Source organism: Paramacrobiotus metropolitanus, unplaced genomic scaffold, assembly GCF_019649055.1.
Source record: "Paramacrobiotus metropolitanus isolate TYO unplaced genomic scaffold, Prichtersi_v1.0 Parri_scaffold0000116, whole genome shotgun sequence".
Classification (NCBI taxonomy): Eukaryota; Metazoa; Tardigrada; class Eutardigrada; order Parachela; family Macrobiotidae; genus Paramacrobiotus; species Paramacrobiotus metropolitanus.
Genome location: NW_026570336.1, coordinates 334383 through 351820, shown reverse-complemented (window position 1 = coordinate 351820; position 17438 = coordinate 334383). Strand labels below are relative to the sequence as shown.

At 43.2% G+C, this 17438-nt stretch overlaps 2 protein-coding genes across 2 annotated transcripts; both read right to left on the bottom strand.

Annotated features, from left to right (window-relative positions):
* Positions 1-7041: 7041 nt before the first annotated feature.
* Positions 7042-11657, bottom strand: LOC129598149 (uncharacterized). Its single transcript, XM_055495917.1, has 3 exons — positions 11220-11657; positions 8039-9119; positions 7042-7740 (listed from the first exon to the last, which is right to left on the bottom strand). Exons 1-3 carry the CDS (start codon positions 11578-11580, stop codon positions 7239-7241), a joined length of 1944 nt encoding a protein of 647 aa, XP_055351892.1. The 5' UTR covers positions 11581-11657; the 3' UTR covers positions 7042-7238.
* A 724-nt stretch (positions 11658-12381) lies between these two features.
* LOC129598145 (uncharacterized) lies at positions 12382-16700 on the bottom strand. The gene is made up of 3 exons (XM_055495911.1): positions 16429-16700; positions 16227-16323; positions 12382-13157 (listed from the first exon to the last, which is right to left on the bottom strand). Exons 2-3 carry the CDS (start codon positions 16299-16301, stop codon positions 12735-12737), a joined length of 498 nt encoding a protein of 165 aa, XP_055351886.1. The 5' UTR covers positions 16302-16323; positions 16429-16700; the 3' UTR covers positions 12382-12734.
* Between the last annotated feature and the right edge of the window lie 738 nt (positions 16701-17438).

Sequence of the window (17438 nt, the reverse complement as noted above, 5' to 3'; positions counted from 1 at the left end):
TATTTATGATGACCACCGGTTTCTGTCATTAGTAAAGCTCGCGAGATTTATAATTACAGTCCGTATCAAAAGAAAGCTCCCTGTATTAATACACTTACGCTTTTTATTTACGGTATGCGACTATTAGTACAATTTACTGCAGAAATTATGCCAATACCAGTAATTTTTTTGTTCTTCAAGGACTGGCTCAATGAATTCCGGGTATGAGTACTCGAACTACTGCATATTTAATTAATGTATCTGAATAATATTGCATTTATGCAATGTTTAAACCCGCCCGCTCCTCATGCTTGTCAACAGAAAATAGAAGTTTGGAATAAAATAGAAGAAGAAGAAAATAGAAGCAAATAGAAGAAAATAGAGTCTACAGAAAATAGAAGCTGTTTGGTGCAAGTTCATGTTTCCATACAAGCAGCCCGTCAACGGGATCGTCGGGATGTACCCTTATTGTTCCATGTAAGAACGCAATATCTCCTGTTCACTCACGCATATACTTAAACTCTAATTTTACAGATGCTTCCCCGTCCGAATTTTACACGTCCGAATTTTAACACAGAAAAAAACGTACAGGCATCAGAATTTCGCTGGGTCAAAAAATTATTGTCAAGCACCACGATAGTCTCGGAAATCGTGCTATCGATTTCTTGCCTTTCGTTTGCTTCGACCGCACTGTTTGCTTTGCAGGCGATTGTGAGCCAATTCGGAAATCAAAACTATCACTAGACACAATTGCAGTCTGAAAACAGCGTAGAACACGTTTTTCAGTCTGTGCCAGGTTATGGTTTGAGCGAATCCCTTCTTTTGTAATTGTTGCTTTTATTTGCCGATAGTCATATTATTGTTTCCAGAACCGAACGACATCATTTTGTGGATGTTGACAAGGCGATTTAGAATTCCCGTTTCGGAGAGCCGCTGCACCCTACAATCAGCGGCCAAGTGAATAACGTCGATTGACACAGCGGCACGTTTGTGGCAATTAATTCGCAGTCAATAACTCACTAAGAGATAACGATTTATTTATTAAGTAAGAAAAGGTTTGAGTTAAATGCCGGGAAACCTTCCGTTAATATCCACTGAAGTTTTTCTTGCGCACTCTGCAAAAGCGTTTTTATCCCATAATAAATCGGACCCTACCTTTGAAGGATAGGCGCTGTAAGTGCACTCTTTGGCTTCGTCTGCAGTATGCTGACCCATCGGTAAACTCCAAAGTCAAACACCGGGATGATGCCTCGTTTACTGCACGCGTTGCTGTCGGCGTAGAAACGCACGACAGCCGCCTTCAACGCTCCAGATCGGCTAGCCGCCATATCGTTCACGACATCATCCGCGTTGTTGGTTTCCAGCGTAATGGCATTTTGCAACATTCTCGCGAAATCAGCTCGGTCAGCTGAAAGTTCGGCAGAGTTAGCGCGCTTGATAAGACGAAACCCGGCAGCAGTCAATGTGTCCGGTGAGTTAAAGGGGAGCGTGGAGACGCTGACACTCAACGTGGCGGATAACGATGACGTAACGGTTGTGATTATTATGGGAGTCCATACAAGCCATATGGCCATGAGTACACTGCACGCTGCTCCAAACACATTTTTGTTTCGTTTTAGGCCATTCTGTAACCAGATGATTTGTATGCACTGGCGTGAAAACCCTTTGTGCGCGCAACATCCGGTTCGGAAGTTATGGCCATAACTTCCGAACCGGATGTTGCGCCGATCCACTGTCCTAACATGTTTTTCGAATTTTCAAATGAATTTCAAAAATTTTAAAATTCATTTTAAAGTTTGAAAAACATCATGGAAGTCTGGATCGGTGTAAAAACGATCTTCATGACCGTGTGCATTTATGTGCAAAATCTGGAGGAGATCGGTCCATAATGAGACTTTTGGTACACCGAAATGCATTTAAACTTTTTGGAATTATCCAACAGTCGTACCTTCCGAACCGGATGCTGCGCGCGCAAACGGTTTTCACGCCAGTGTATACAAATCATCTGGCTACAGAATGTCATAAAATAAAACAAAAATTTGTTTGGGAGTGCGCGAAAGTAAAAGATTTCGTGCATGTACACGAATTTGGTACCATGTACCGGCCCACTTCCCTTAACAATCAGCAGCTAGCAAGCCAGCATAACTTGTAAATCAAAGCATACTGAAGTGATTCTGCCATGGGCCGTTGGGAGAGTAACGAGCCGAGCCTTAGAACAAAATATATGTGTGACATAGTGCTTTATTAACCCGGTCGACACCATGCATGCCAATTGGCACGGTGAAGGACCAAATTTCTGTTAGTTGTTCTAGCGCTCATACAGTGTGTTTATTGGTTTCGTTTCAAAGAAGAAGAGCGGAAGTATGGTTTAAAAAATGAAATTGCACAGTACAGCAATACCACAGAGTTGTGGGAATGACCAAAGGTGGACAAAAGTTACCAAACTAGGTTCGCGGAGGTCTCGGCCACCTGCCCAGAAACTCGAGCATGAGATAATTACGCAAAAAATCATTCTTTAAGTATGCATAGGGCTTTATTCAAAAATGAGCAGGTCGTACTTGCACAGGTGGACACCGTCCGACCACGATCATTCTAAAAAGCTGTGCCAGTTTTGGCACGCATGGGTTTGGTACTATTTAATGCCAGAAGTTTGAAATTCTGTATAAAAACATCGAATCAAGATAAAAAATTGCACGTACATTTAAAAAATCTCACTAATTTAACCCTTTTTAGTGGGCGTAATTCAGTGGCCATCAAAGTAACCAGTGGTCACTCAAGGTGAAAAAATCTCAAAAATCGCCTTATTGGAAATAAGCCCGAAAATTAAGAAAACTAGGCACAGACATACGCACTAACAATTGTTTTCGGCATTCCCATAAGTGCGTAACACTACCTGTATTAGGGCGTGTACTTTTACTAAAAAATGTGCAACTAAAAAATAAAAAAGTTCGCATTTGGGTGTCGCTGAGCCTGACGATGTTATATCAGTGCATGAACAAGCGTAACTGCCGATTAACAACCACCTCGTAGCCTCGCCGTATCACAGCTTTTGTAATGACGGGAATTGTGTAATGGCACCTCAGTTCTTTTAATTTATATACTCTTAAGCACTTTACGAGTGCACACATTAAAATGCATTTTCTGTTAACTAATCCAAAAGCAGTTTATATAATTAGAAAAACAGTAAGCATTACAATAGGTTTAACACTATCGCCATAATAAAGGTACTTACATTAACGTAAATTCTGTCTCCATCAAGATTGCACAGCGAAATGGTCCTCTACACTACTGCCCAGCGTCTGGCGTTGTCTCTGACAACGCCAGTCCATGACAGCCACAGTCCAGCACAGCGAACTGAGACAGCTGTATGCACTTATGTTTCAAGCACGATCAAACTGAGCGCTGGTCAAAGTAAAGTGCTGTTTGATACACTTCGCGCGTTTCCTCATAGACAACGTTTTTGTGCTTGCATAGTGCTAACCGATGTTTCCTTGATCATAAGCGTTTCTATCTGTTTTTCGTTATATACTGACCACTTTATATCATGTTTGTGGTTTGCCAGCTATGATCGGCAGTTTTAAACATCTTTCATTCTGCTGACCACTGGTCATCCTGCTGACCATTTGAATCACCTAACTGAATAGCGCTCTTCGAGGTGTTCCACTTAAGCTAAACTATGCTCGTGTATGATTTTTTTGTGAATTGTTATTTGAATAAAACTATACAGTGCCAATTGGCTCAGTTCCCATGCGTGCCATTTTGGCATCATAGCGTCCTGCTTGACCTATGGTCACAAAAATTCAACAAAAAATAATTTTTCTTAATTGAATTATTTGGTCGAGGATTACCAATTTTCAAGCCGGCATTCCTATCCCTTCTGGTACCCGGCGTTGGTAGGTTAATGCGTACTGTTTAGTATTCTAACAGGGGATGAACGGCTAGTTCACCCCTGTGCGCGAACAGAAACGGAAACTGAACGCCAACACACTGCACACTTTATCGCTCTCGCATACAACACATCAAAGGCCACCGCAGCACCTTGCTGCGGGGCAAAAAGGAAAAAGCATCCAGCTCAGACGACGAAATCTAGCAACTGAAGAATCTACCAGATTCTAAATCTGGTAGATGGAGAAAAACACGGCAAAAACAGCAAAACAACCTAGCAGCCGCCTGTGCGCGGGTGAACGGAGAGGCCACTCCTCCTCACAGTATAATGTGTTACTTTATTTTGTCTTTGGTCACGCCTCTTGACCATTGCAGATGGAAAACTTTGCTCCAGCATACAACGATCGGATAATCATTTTTTGTACAAAAGTCACAAAAAAGCGTTAATTTCTGCACATGAAACCGGCTTATGTACCCCGGTCAGAGCGAGGCTGAAAAATACACTAATGATTTTGAAAGTGGTCAGAAATTTGTCTCTACTAACCTCACTTGCAGGGCATTTGCAACTTCTCGCAAAACGGAAACCAATATCCCACAGAAGCATACTGATCCATCTGAGAGTGCAGCCACCTGATAGCTGTAAGGAGCGTTTTCATTGACGCTGACAATGAAATTGTCGACCTTTGGCGATCCGTTGCTCCGTTGTCCGTCGGAACAAACTCGATGGAAATTGTCACACATGACGCTGATGCTGCAGACTGTGACTGCTCCAGATGGATGCACACAACCTGTTTACGCGCTGCAGACCAGAAAAAAATTTGGTATTTAAGGCGATACCCGTCAAACGTTAACTATACAGATATACTGCGAAACCGCCATTGATTAGGTTTCGTGTAACAATAATTAGCACTGGTTATAATGCAGCGTTTAAAAAATCCGGAAAATTCTCCACACGACCCTGACAAGAAGGAGCGAAGTGACGCGAACACGGATATACTGACGCAAGTCACACAGACTAACTACATAGAGACAGTGTCCCGCACTAAAAAAGTCAATACCGAAACGCAGCATTTACAATCTCCAGGGAAAGACTTCGAGAGTTTTGCTAAAGATCGCATAATTCCCAACAGAGCGCTTTTGGAACGAGCTCAAACAACACTTTTTACCGAATTGAAGTCTGTGGATATAAGATCAGCTGACTTAAGTTATTTCATAGTTTCGGCATTTTTAAACTACATCAGTTCACAAAATAAACAAATTTTCCCAACACAACGAAGTTCTCAATGATCTATTTTTTTTCCAAACAGTTTTTCACCGAGGACTGCAGCAAGGAGCAGCTTTTGGCATCAGTGACACCACCATTCAACTGTCTTGATTGCTGATAATCGAACAATAATCGAATTGAACATTATTGCTTGGGGAACCGGAAGAAAATGCTTCATGTCGTAATATTATCATTCGAAAGCGTGTTCGACATGGCCAACTTTATTCAGGAATGTGCAAGCATGTGTCCTACTTCGGTAGCATCGCAGCCGTTGTTCAGTTGCCTGTATTGGGAAGAGACTGTAACGGTTCAACAAAGCTGTCCTGATTCGATTGTTCTGAAACGGTGAAAAACATTGGCAGGGTGAAAATTACGCTAGTGTATCCGACCGAACGGTTTTGCCGGTTACATGAATCGTTGTTCTTCGATGCAATATTTTTGCCAATTATTCTGCCGTTGCTCGGAAGAAAGTGAAGTGGTTATGTTCCTCTGGAGAGTTATTGTACCAGTAAGCTACAGTAAATTTCATTGTACCTATGTCGGTAGTTTGCTTACGCTTCAGTCATGCATTGCCAACAAAAAAGTGACTGTCCTTTCCTAGCCATGTGGGAAGGGTTAATTATTATTATGTCATGCTAATCAGTTCCCAGATCTGGCATCGGAATCGGCCGGTAAAGAAGACCGGTGAGCTGATAATACAAACAGGCTACCTAATCTTATTGTTACGAAATTTTTGCTTAGTGCCTCGTTCCACCACCATGTTTCCTAAAATTTCGTAAGTTCTTTATCGGAACCTATGCCGGCAGTGTCATGTACTCGTATTTCGTGTTTTTTACCGTGTTGCTGCGTTTGCGTACGCACAAGAGAGCTTGGGGAATTATAATTCTCCATAACGCCTTATTGGACTTTACGATGTGTGCCATTCATGTACCGAAAAAATATAAATATTATGGTACAATGTAGTTTATTTTAACGGTGATCATGCATTTCCGAAGGGCAAACACAGCATTTATCCTCACAGTTTAATGTTTATAACAGGTACCGTTAACAGTTTAACAAATGCCTGTTTAGCTCTGAATCGGTTTTTGCGGGAAGTCTGGGACTGCTTTCCCAATCAGTTACAGGACTGGTCAACAAAAAGAGCGTTGTAAACAAAACGCAAATATTCAACTGGAAGTCGCTTTATTGAATGCGTTTGCAAAAATAAATGTGCCTCACTTGTGAGTACGACTGTATTGTACGAGTACAAATTTCTTTATAAAACGCTTACTACTGTACGTAGACAAAATGGCGTAATTTCAGCTATTCAGTACGTCGCATTTAAATTTTACGCAGTTTTGTTCCAACCGAATTGCAGCTGATATTTTTGTAATTGTGCGGCTACTGTACTTAAATGAACGGTTAGAATTATTCGCCCAAGTTTCAGAAGTTAAGAATGTCAAAAGGGTCAGGAACGGACGCTGGCGTGGAGAACTCCAGAGCAACTGCAATCCGCTACCAGAAAGCAAGGCGTTGCCGTTTGTTAAACTTACTAAAGAAAGTCATTTTAAATAAACAAGATACACGTGTAAGGAGGAGTGGCCTATCCTTTCACCCGCGCACAGGCGGCTGCTAGGTTGTCTTGCTGTTTTTGCCGTGTTTTTCTCCATCTACCAGATCTTCAATCTGGTAGATTCTTTAGCTGCTAGATTTCGTCGTCTGAGCTGGATGCTCTTTCCTTTTTGCCCCGCAGCAAGGTGCTACGGTGGCCTTTGAGGTGTTGATGTGAGAGGGATATAAAAGTATGCAGTGTATTGGCGTTTAGTTTCCGTTTCTGTTCGCGCACATGGGCGAACTAGCCGTTCATCCCCTGTTAGACGCGTCACGCAGCTATTCCAAGAACTACAAATGTCGCGTAAGAATAGAGGTGGGAATTAGTTTTTGATTTGCCAGCACCTTTCGTTCTAATTTTCAGGTAGATCGGGTGTAGAAGAAAACATCAGAGAACCACTGAACGAAGACTGATGCTCGATATAAGTTCCCTGGTTGGCTGTTTGCACAGCCAATCAGGGAATGGCAAAACACAGTTCGGTATTTGTGAGGGTCGTTGATCAATGGGAAAACTGTATATTTAATGCCCACAAATTGTGTGCTGCAGCAGCTCTTCATCGTGCTCGGATAATGCAACGATCGACCAGGGTTCGTTGCGGGAGGTATCGTAAAATTCAATAGAACATTCATTCTCGCCTTCAGCATTGTTGCCGCCACAGACATATATGCGTTCGTTAGCGGCACAAGTTGAAAGATGGCTGCGCGGGTGTTGCAGAGGGTAAATATCCTCCCAGGTAGCTGTTCTCATGCTAAAACGCATACAATGGGATGTTGTAATCCCCAGTCTTTTCCCAGGAATAACGAAACATCCACCAAGAATGTAAATATACTCGCCCACGACAGCCATATCAAACCAATCCCGTCTGTGTGGAAGTTTTGCTAGCAGTTTCCATTCATCCGCAATCGGATCATAAAGAATCAACCCAGAATGTTCATTCTCATTGCCAGTAGTCCATTCACTGTATGCATACAGTATTTTCCCTCCAAGTTCACCCACCGCGTACACACCCCCGGCCCAGCCCCTGCAATCAAAACATCACTCTGCAGCTTGACTCTGCACAATCCAACAATCTAAATTTCCGTGCATCGTGTTCTATACTGTAATGCCTATACAAAAAAATTATGTTCAAAGTACATTGGCTTTGTACAGAGTAGTGACGGCTTTCCTTAGGACAGCACAGCCAATAACTACAAGTCCGTCCACAAAACGGCCGACCCCCGTAGACGCTTAAGGTCATTCGCGCCGACTTTAGCTTGATGGACCTTACGCGTTTATAGAAGTTGGTTGTTTTGTGGTCCGGCTTGAACTTTGTTGCTCACTTTCGAAGTGGAGATGGTCTCACATGTTGCATGGTAGTTTCATATGACTGTGTAGTGTTGTTCCATACTATCTTTTCCGCCAGAAACGTTTCACCAAAACGGTTGAAATAATAAAGCATGTTTTGAAGCACGACCGGATTCCGGCAATCTGCGGGCTCAGTCCCCGATTTAAGACGGAATGATCGCCACGTACCATCCCAAGGTTTCCACAGATGTAATCTTTCATCGACGCCTCGAAATATTAGCTCTCCAGTAAGTAGCGTTAACTGTGGAAAGCATAATTCCATTTTCCAGCGCACAGACACCCCAAAAATTTGGATCCGGTTTGTCGCAGAGTCTAATGTCATCACCTTAATGACGCTCGATATGGAACTCCAGTCCATTATAACAACGCCAAGACTGACATTTCCAGTGACAACGCCAAGGGCAGCATTTTTGCTAACAAAACCAGTGGCGCCAAAAACTGAGATTTTGTGCAACAGCGCTGCGGCCGATAATCTTCCATTGGGATTTGGCTGGAGGCACAGTTTGATGCAGGCTGCTAACTTTCGTGGAATTTTATCATCCACAACCGGAACATAGCCATCCATTATAAACGCGGCAAACTGACTTTTCGAGACATTGCTTCCTAAACTGATCTGTTTTTCTGTGTTTGTCAGCCTTTTTTCAACAATCTTTTTGCCGAAAAAGCTCTCCGCGATTTCTAGCAATATGCAGCCCAAACTCCAAATATCAGTTCTGCGGCCTGGACTTTCGGTTTCACACTGGCTGAATTTTCTCAACATTTCTGGTGACATGTAGTGCAAAGTTCCACGCAGTTGAGATATGTCTCCAGAACAAGTCATGTTTTCCTGCAGGCGTACCAAATCGTCCAGATCACCAATGACCAGCATTTTTTTTCCTTCTAGCAAGTCTTTCACCAGGACGTTGCCCGGTTTCAAGTCGCCGTGTATGATTGCCTGACGATGCAAGAAATCTACTCCCGTTGTTATATCTTTGCAATATTGTCCAACGACTTTGTATTGGTTTACATCACGTTCTCCTGATTCCTGAACTTCTTTTAACAGTGATGCCAAGTCACCTGAAAGAGGATCACTGCATTTACTTTGGTGACGAGCAGACCAGTACGGTAGATCAATATGGGAAGCACCCATACTCCAGGAAGACAACCGCTATTATGAAAAAAATGTTCATAGGGCATCATTATTACCTGTTGTACTGCTTTGGTAACACAGTATGGTTTCAAAATTACTAATTACTGGCACTTTAATTCGATAGCTCGATAACAACATATAAAGGTCTAGTTACGATTAAACAAAACAACAATTCAACAGTACCAATTACAGAAGCGCCGTTAAAACGCTGAGTTACTAAGGAAATATTCTGTTTCAAATGCTCAAGACTACGATTCTCGTTGGTTTGTAGCGATATCCTCCTAATGGCTTTGCCCGTGGTCAGTAATACCAGAGCCCGGCCGGCCATTCGTCGCAAAGGCTCACTATGCTGTTTCATAGCGTAAACAAAACTGTAGCAAGCCCGTGCATCTTTGCTTATTACAGACCTCCCGAAACGTAATTTGTGTGAAATGCGACATTTCATACGGAAAGGTAACAGAACTAAGAAAATAAAGTACAACGTGAATATTTGCACTAGCTAACTATCGACAAATACCGTAGCCGTTTCAGTTTGTATGCTTTATTATAATATGTTTGGTGTTTTCTAATGATATGGCTACTATTACATTAATTTTCCTAGAGGTTTGTTAAAATACATACTAAATCTATAGAAGTATAGTTAGTACGTATATAATCCAGTTAATATCTTCACTTTTATTGATTAACATTTGCTCAGGCTACATTCCTCGATATGTATAAAATAAATAGTAGCTGCTTCTAATTCCCGTCTTGCAAAGTTACTGAAAAATGCATAATGATTAACAAAAACTAAAAACTGCAGTAATAATGATGGTAATGATGTAATAAAAAATCGCACAGTTCTGCTGCTATCATTAATTCGAATCTGCCTGTTTTGTAATACTTTTTGTTTAGTAATAGTAATGCAGAGTAATTTTGTAATGTTCTTTCGCTAATTGCAATTTTACCGCAAACACTGCGGCAAAACAGCCACCATGCGAAAAAAGGTAGTTCTCACTGCAAGCCGTACGTTACGGTGCATAACAGGCAGTACGTTGCAGGTTATACAGGTTCTGTGTGCAGACCAGAAGGAAATTTGAGAACGCTTACATTGAAAGGCACAGTAAAAGTATTGTACAGTAAAAATTAGCCGTTTGCCCTAGCGTAACTATTGCAAATAAAACATGTTTCCACCATTTAGAATTTAGCATCCAAATCTTTGAAGAAAAATAACCGCAAAAGTCTCAACTGTGCTTTCAGGTTTTTGCGGGATAGCTCGACGGCTTTCGTTCCTTGTGGTTAGCCGTGTCCGCGCGCTTTAGCGGCTTTCGAGCTATGTTGAGACTGGCTCGAAGTCGAGTACGTCGAGGTACCTGATAACTCTTTGTACAGATGACCTAAATAGTGCCGTTTAGCGCGCGACCGACAAAACGTCATTTTTTCTTGAACATAATTATAAAACCTTCGCTTCGCACCGGCCGATCACTGCACGTCCAGGGTAAGAGCAAAGTACTACAGTGGCAAATTTAAGGAATTCATTTACTCTTTCACCAGTTAACTATGCTCAAAAAAGTGGTTTACAAGAAATTTGAAATAATTTACTGTTTTTTATTGAATTTGTAGCAGTTATAGCATTAACAACGTGCGTCGGCTTCGAGAAAAAGTCCACCAATTCTGGAAACTTGATACATGATGCATTTTGAACCTTAATTACGCTGTAAAAAACTGCGAATTACAGTGTTTTTACTAATTTTATTGAATTTCTAACATTTTGAAAGGAATTCGCTGGTTAGCTATGCGCTTCGCGCAAAGATTGACAACTGGTGTGCTTTTTAAACCAGCGTCTTGTTCAACGCGACCTTATCACGCAAATTGAACCAGTTTATCTACTTCTAAAAAAATTCAAGCAGCTTCTACAGCAGAATATTTCACCGTCTTTTGGGTTCCCACTTCCCGGGTATTACGTGCTTTTTTCCCTCAGCGAGTTAAACTCGCCTTAGCAGTACTATAATATTCCGTCATTGTAGAGAGCAATAATGTCAGCTTACCGCTACAGCGCTCCATCATCATCTCCATTCTGATTCCGCGTGCGGCTTTTGTAAGGCAGATTTGATGATAACGTACAAGATGTGGGTGCACTAACTGAGGCAGCTCTCTTAACTTGGCCAGCGTTTTCGTCCAATATGCTTTGTTCCTGACAATTTCTGAGCTGGAATCCAGATGAACGGCTTTAACAGCCACATTATTACTGTCTCCTGTATAATCGCCGCGTTCGGTAATTACACCCTCATACACAACTCCAAATCCTCCTTGTCCTATGATGTCGGTGTACAGGCGCTGGTACCGGCAATTACTACCAATCGTTTCAATTACGCGTTGATCGGATTTAAGAGATCCGTCGGCTTCCATTTTATAAATTTTATTCAAATAATTTTGGGGAGACCTGGACAATCTACGCTAGTTTGTAATCAGCGAGACTAGGAACACAATCAAATCGAAATTGATCGAACCCATATTATTATATCCATTTCAGCAGGGTAAGGATTTCATGAGTGTACAACTGTGAAGTACGTAAAATAAATAAGTAAGTACTAAGTACACTGTACACAGCGGCGCTACGCGATTAGATAAGAAGTACTGTACAGTAATCAGGATGTGAAACGCTTAGCATTGTACCGGGACACCGCGAGCCAGTTGAAACGTTTACGCACCGACATTCTACGGAGTCGCAGTACGAAGATACCTATGCGCTAGTACGAAGATATCATAAACAAACAGACTGTCCGCTCAAACAAAATAATTATTGCATAAATGTTGGACCTCGTAAAGGCAGTGTTGTGGCTTTCTCATTTTAATGGATCAAGGTGTGCCGGACCGCCGGTATATAGCACAACCGGCTTCGTGCTGGCCAGGGGACAACTTATCTTTTGACCTGTGCATACATGTAAAAAATGATGTAATGATATTTTGCAATTAACTGAAATTAGACCAAAATGCCGCATGATTGGATTATAATCGCGAACTGTGTATTATAACCCGCTTCCGCTGTTTTCGCTGAGCTCCCATCAGCAAACAGTGCCGAGCGGCGGAAGAGATCCCTATTCTACTTGTGTGGCGCTTGTGTAGGGCTAATGATCAATCGCTGTTGAATGGACGTTTAAACGGATCAGATCTGTATTTCCAGCAGCACATACATGACAATGGACTAGGACATACAATAATATTATATTCCCGGTTGCAGCCGGGACTCTGCGACTGTTTGCCCATCCACAACGCAGCGCATACATCCATACGCAGCCGTTGCGGGCCGAGCACACAACACGAAGCGAATGAGGAAAGATGAGAAGAAGCAAACACAGAACATCGACAGCGTATATATTGCTCTAAGCTAAACACAAACCGAACGACACTACACCGAGAAGAAGAGAGAGAAAGAGGAGAAACCTGCCATGCAATATGCATCAATCACCATTCAGAACCAGCCTTATCGCCGAGAGTATACACAGTACAAAACCCCATTGAGGAAATCCAACACGTTCTTTCATCACTTTCCGGAGACGGGTTTAAGCCAGACGCGCCAGCAGCGCCGCCAGGACGGTGACGCCCAAGGAGGCCAGTAAGCCGGGAGCGGATCCGCTCGGGGTCGAGGCGGCGACGATCTGCACCTTGGCGGTGGAGGGCGCGGCGGTCGGGGCGGGGGTCTTCACTTCCACGACGGCGGCCGGGGCGGGGGTGCCGGCCGCGACGACCACGGCGGGGGCGGGGGTTCCGGCCGCATCATTTCCGGTTCCGGTTCCGCTGGCGACCACGCTGGTGGCCACCACGCCGTTGGAGGAGGTGTTCTTGGAGTCGACGCAGGTCTGCTGGCCGTTGACGGTGGTGCAGGCCGAGGACACCGAGACGGAGCTGCCGGGCGGGGCGTTGGCCAGGGCGGTGTTGATGTTGCTCACCGTGTTCTGGATGCGGTCCTTCGCCTGCTGGTTCACCTGCAATATTCCCCAATTTATAACTGACACGCCAATAAAATTATTAACACATAAATTAAATTGTGGCGGCAGCCGAAAAATCGAAATAATTATTTTCTATCTGATTGTATATTACAGATATTTTCACTAACTATTCACAAGGAAAATTGAATTTTAATAAGCTGCCGGTAAAATTATTTAATTATTCTCTAATTTTTTATAGACGCGGGCGTTTTTTATTTTGACTTTTTTTATATGCAGATTTTATTTTTACAAATAGTTTTTTTTATTTTAATACACGTGTCATGCAGAAATAAATTTAATAACAAATCAAAAGGAATTTTTAATCCGCGGAGGCGGCCAATGAATTAAAATTGTTACTCTCCAATTTTCATAAATGCAGTCAATTTTTACATTTTTTATTTTTTATATACACTTTTTATATGTTTTTTCATTTTAATACACGCGTCATGCAACTGTGTTTATTAACGAAATACAAGCAGGTTTTTAACGAGCGGCGGCGGCCGGTAATAATAATAAAATACTCTCAGATTTGTCATCTGTGATACGAATATGCTCAATAATTAATCACACGGGAAATTAATTTTTCAGTCAGCTGACAACGGCCGGTAGATTTCAATAAAGTTGTAGCGCGCATTAACGCCCCGAATCCGTATTAAATTAATGACAGCACATCCTGATTGGTGCGGGCAGCCCGGTCGGGTGATGAAGTCATTAGAGGGCTGCGTGTGCAGCCCGGCGCATCCGGTCTCCCGAGAACGGGACGCCTCATTATTGCCACTTCATTAGCTGCCGGCCGCGCTAATGCCGCGTATATACACGCACACCCCCGCGCAATTAAGCGAAATAATAAAGCAGCGCGCATCTCGCGCCGGCTTTTTCTCAGCCGTTGCAAAAACAAACTGGAGCGGCAAAAACGAACGCCGGTGTTTTTGCCGGCGCAATATAATTGTTATGGAATTATAATGGATCGGTGCATGCGCCGATGATGTAAGAAGCGACAGCACACAGGTAGGGAAAAGTGCCGCTGTCATGCGTGATAATTATCGTAATCAAATGTCCCGCGGCGATTTGATACTCGGCGAATATCCGCGGCTGTCAGAATGCTACTACTCAGAAAGTTCCCAACGCGCGCTACAGCTTTTTATCCGCGGTGTTGCCTTGGCGGTAGTGCACAGGCAACGACAATTCAAAATAGCCGCAATCCACAATCGCATCACATGCGCTGAACAATTCACGGTATCGTTAGGAACGCTACAACACTTTATGATTTCATCCACCTGAGCACACACGCTAATGAGATTTCGATTTTTTCGCTTGCATAATCCCCAGAATTCCATTAAATTTATATCAGCGCTTTGACGTATAAGTAAAATTAATTTTTTCTATACATAAAAATTATACATAAAAATAGGAGCTTAATAAACTAATGGTAATATTTAAAAAATTGGATTTTTTTACTAGTAAACTAAATTGTAGCTACGTTAAGATACAAAATTGTACAGACAAAATCAAACTTTAATTTAATAAAAACATGAAGTAGAGCGGTACACTACCTTCAAGTAACACTATTGCTGTTATTTATATTTAGGAACAGCGTATGTACGTGCGAAAACAGATGAATTATACTGCACAGTCTTTTTTATATTAAAAGAATAAGAATTTAAGAAAGTACGCATTCGAAGTAAACAAAATAATCATATAATGATTATTAATAACGAAATAAATTTGTTTACAGTATATAAATTAAAAAGGCACATATAATTGCATTAATGTGGAAATTAATTTTGGCGTCGGCACTGTAACGGAAAATTCTGTTGCTTATATTAAAAACAGAGCAGAGACTTTTGCCTTGATCGAACAATTATAACTGACGGAAAACGGTAACACGAGCGTTAGTGACAATGGCCAACACGCTGACTCGTGCTGGCACAACAACACAGCGCACCGTTGGGAAGTGGGCCAAAGCCAAGTACGGCACTATTGCCGTTCACCTATTCTAACTATACAGTGCCAGCGTGCATTGTGTGCGGCATACCGGCATCGACCCAACAAAATGCATAAACTATGAATAAACTGAACAACTGCGTGCCGAAACAGAGCGCACTACAAAAAAATCTTGCTGGCATCAACAATGATGAGAAGCGCGGTGAAATAGTGTCCGTGTGCACGGAATGAGCACGTTCGCGTTAAAAATATTTTGTCGCGGAAAAGTGCTCCGCTTAATAAATCGTAATATACGCTATTGTTAGCCGCGCGGATATTTTTGAAAATATGCGCAGTCGGCCTTCAAGTGCACCCGCCACTTCCCTAAACGCGGACAAATATGTTGACGCGGCGCATTTATTTTCGCAGGAAACAATTTCCTGTAATTATGAGTGCCTAACTGGCGCTGCGTGCCGAACTCTCTGCTTATATTATTTCTCCATGCAAATCAGCCATTCTTGACCTACACTCATCGCACCGACACCGGCAACAAGCAGCCGCTTGTTATGTACAATATTCGCAAAAAGCCGGTGTTTGTTCGGGAAGATGCCGAAGAAACGGATCTTTGCCGAGACAGCCAACGGCAATTATGCATGCTGATGCCGGCTGGAGAACGCTGCGTTTTGCGGGATGCGGGAGAGAATTAAGTGGGCAAGACAAGCCGCTCACAGCCAGACACAACAACATCAGCATAATCTTATCGCTGCACAAGACGCTGGTCGTGATGGCGCTTCCGGCCGGCGTCCCGGCCTTTCTTCCCTCCCGCCGCCACCATCACTCAATCAATAGCTGTAGCCAGCACAACCGGAAGCGCTTTCCAACGGCTGCCTTTTCAGCGGAGGAAAAAGCAGCCCAGGAAAAATAAATAAATAACCCAGGCAGAGTAAGACATCTGCTGCGCGTGCAATTGCCCGGCGGCACGCGAGCACATCCCCGTGGTTTTGTACGGGACGAGTGAAGCGCGCCCGGCCCTTGTCATTAATCGGGGGAAAGATGGGTGCTTATATAATCTGCGTATTTACCACCACAAATAATATTTCTAGGAAATATTGTGCTGTATATAATCGAACACTATACACTTACATCGCCGGGCTGGTCCGCCGCGACGAGGAGGACGCAGCTGGCCGCCACCAATAAACAGCAGATTTCCCGGTACATCGTTACTTAATTAACAGGGAATCTGCAAATAAACATATACACGATCAAGAAATTACGGCTTCTTTGCAATCAGCAATACGATTACAGAAATTACGGCTTCTGTCGACGGTCTACTCGGTACACATACCGGTGTGTTTAGCAAGGTTGCCGGTTAATCGGTACAGATACACAGGGTGCAATGAAACCAAATCGGAGCGCGATCCTCTGACAAGAGACGATTAAGCGGCTCGCTCTCAAGGTGAGTGCTGAACGCGGGGATCTAACTCGACTACCAACGTGAACTTGAACGTCAATGGCACTTGTTAGTACGGGAGTTAAGCACAGCTTCCACGCTAGAAATCCAACGGACGGAGTATACACAGCTGTAACGCTCGATCGATTGCCAGCGGTACGCAGCACGAGCGCGGCTTTATACGCGGGAAAAACGGATACTCTGTACACTCTGTACACAGTCAGCAGCTGCCGGCAACAATTACACTGCATTTTTGCTACACTCTCGACAACACGCGTCAAGATTGGCTGCCGTTAAACGCTGTACGATGTACGTGGGCGGGGCTTGGCGGTGATGAGCTAAGCCGGCTAATTATCCGACAATGCCCGGTAAAACAAGTGACGAGCGTTGATGTACGTGTATTTAGCGCGCTGTCACTCAGTGTGCATGATCTCATCCGTGAGAACCGGTTCAGTGTACGATTAAAATCATATACGATGGGTTGCGGAAGGCCCAGCATCCCGCGTGTGCGCGAGGATCGATCACCTGTCATCATCAGTGAGTAAGGTAAAAATAATCGATGGTCTTCCTCATCTGCCTCGCGCGCTGTAAAGCGTACACTGATCCCTGGTGTGTTTGGATTACGCGTAATACACTCACCCTGCACAGTGCTTTTTTAACCCACATCCTCCCGGAAATTCGATACCTGGGCTTAGTGCACTGCTGTAGCCGGAAAAGCCTAATGCCGATGAGAAAGCCAGCTTCCGCAAAAACATTTCTCCGCGTCGTTCCTTGTGACCACTTCCTGGATGTGTCATACCGCAGTAAAAACGTCACGAGGTGGAAATATACGCTGATGCAAAATGCACTGTCATATCTTCCTAATATATTATTAATTAAATGGGAAATGTTCGTGCGCAGACAGA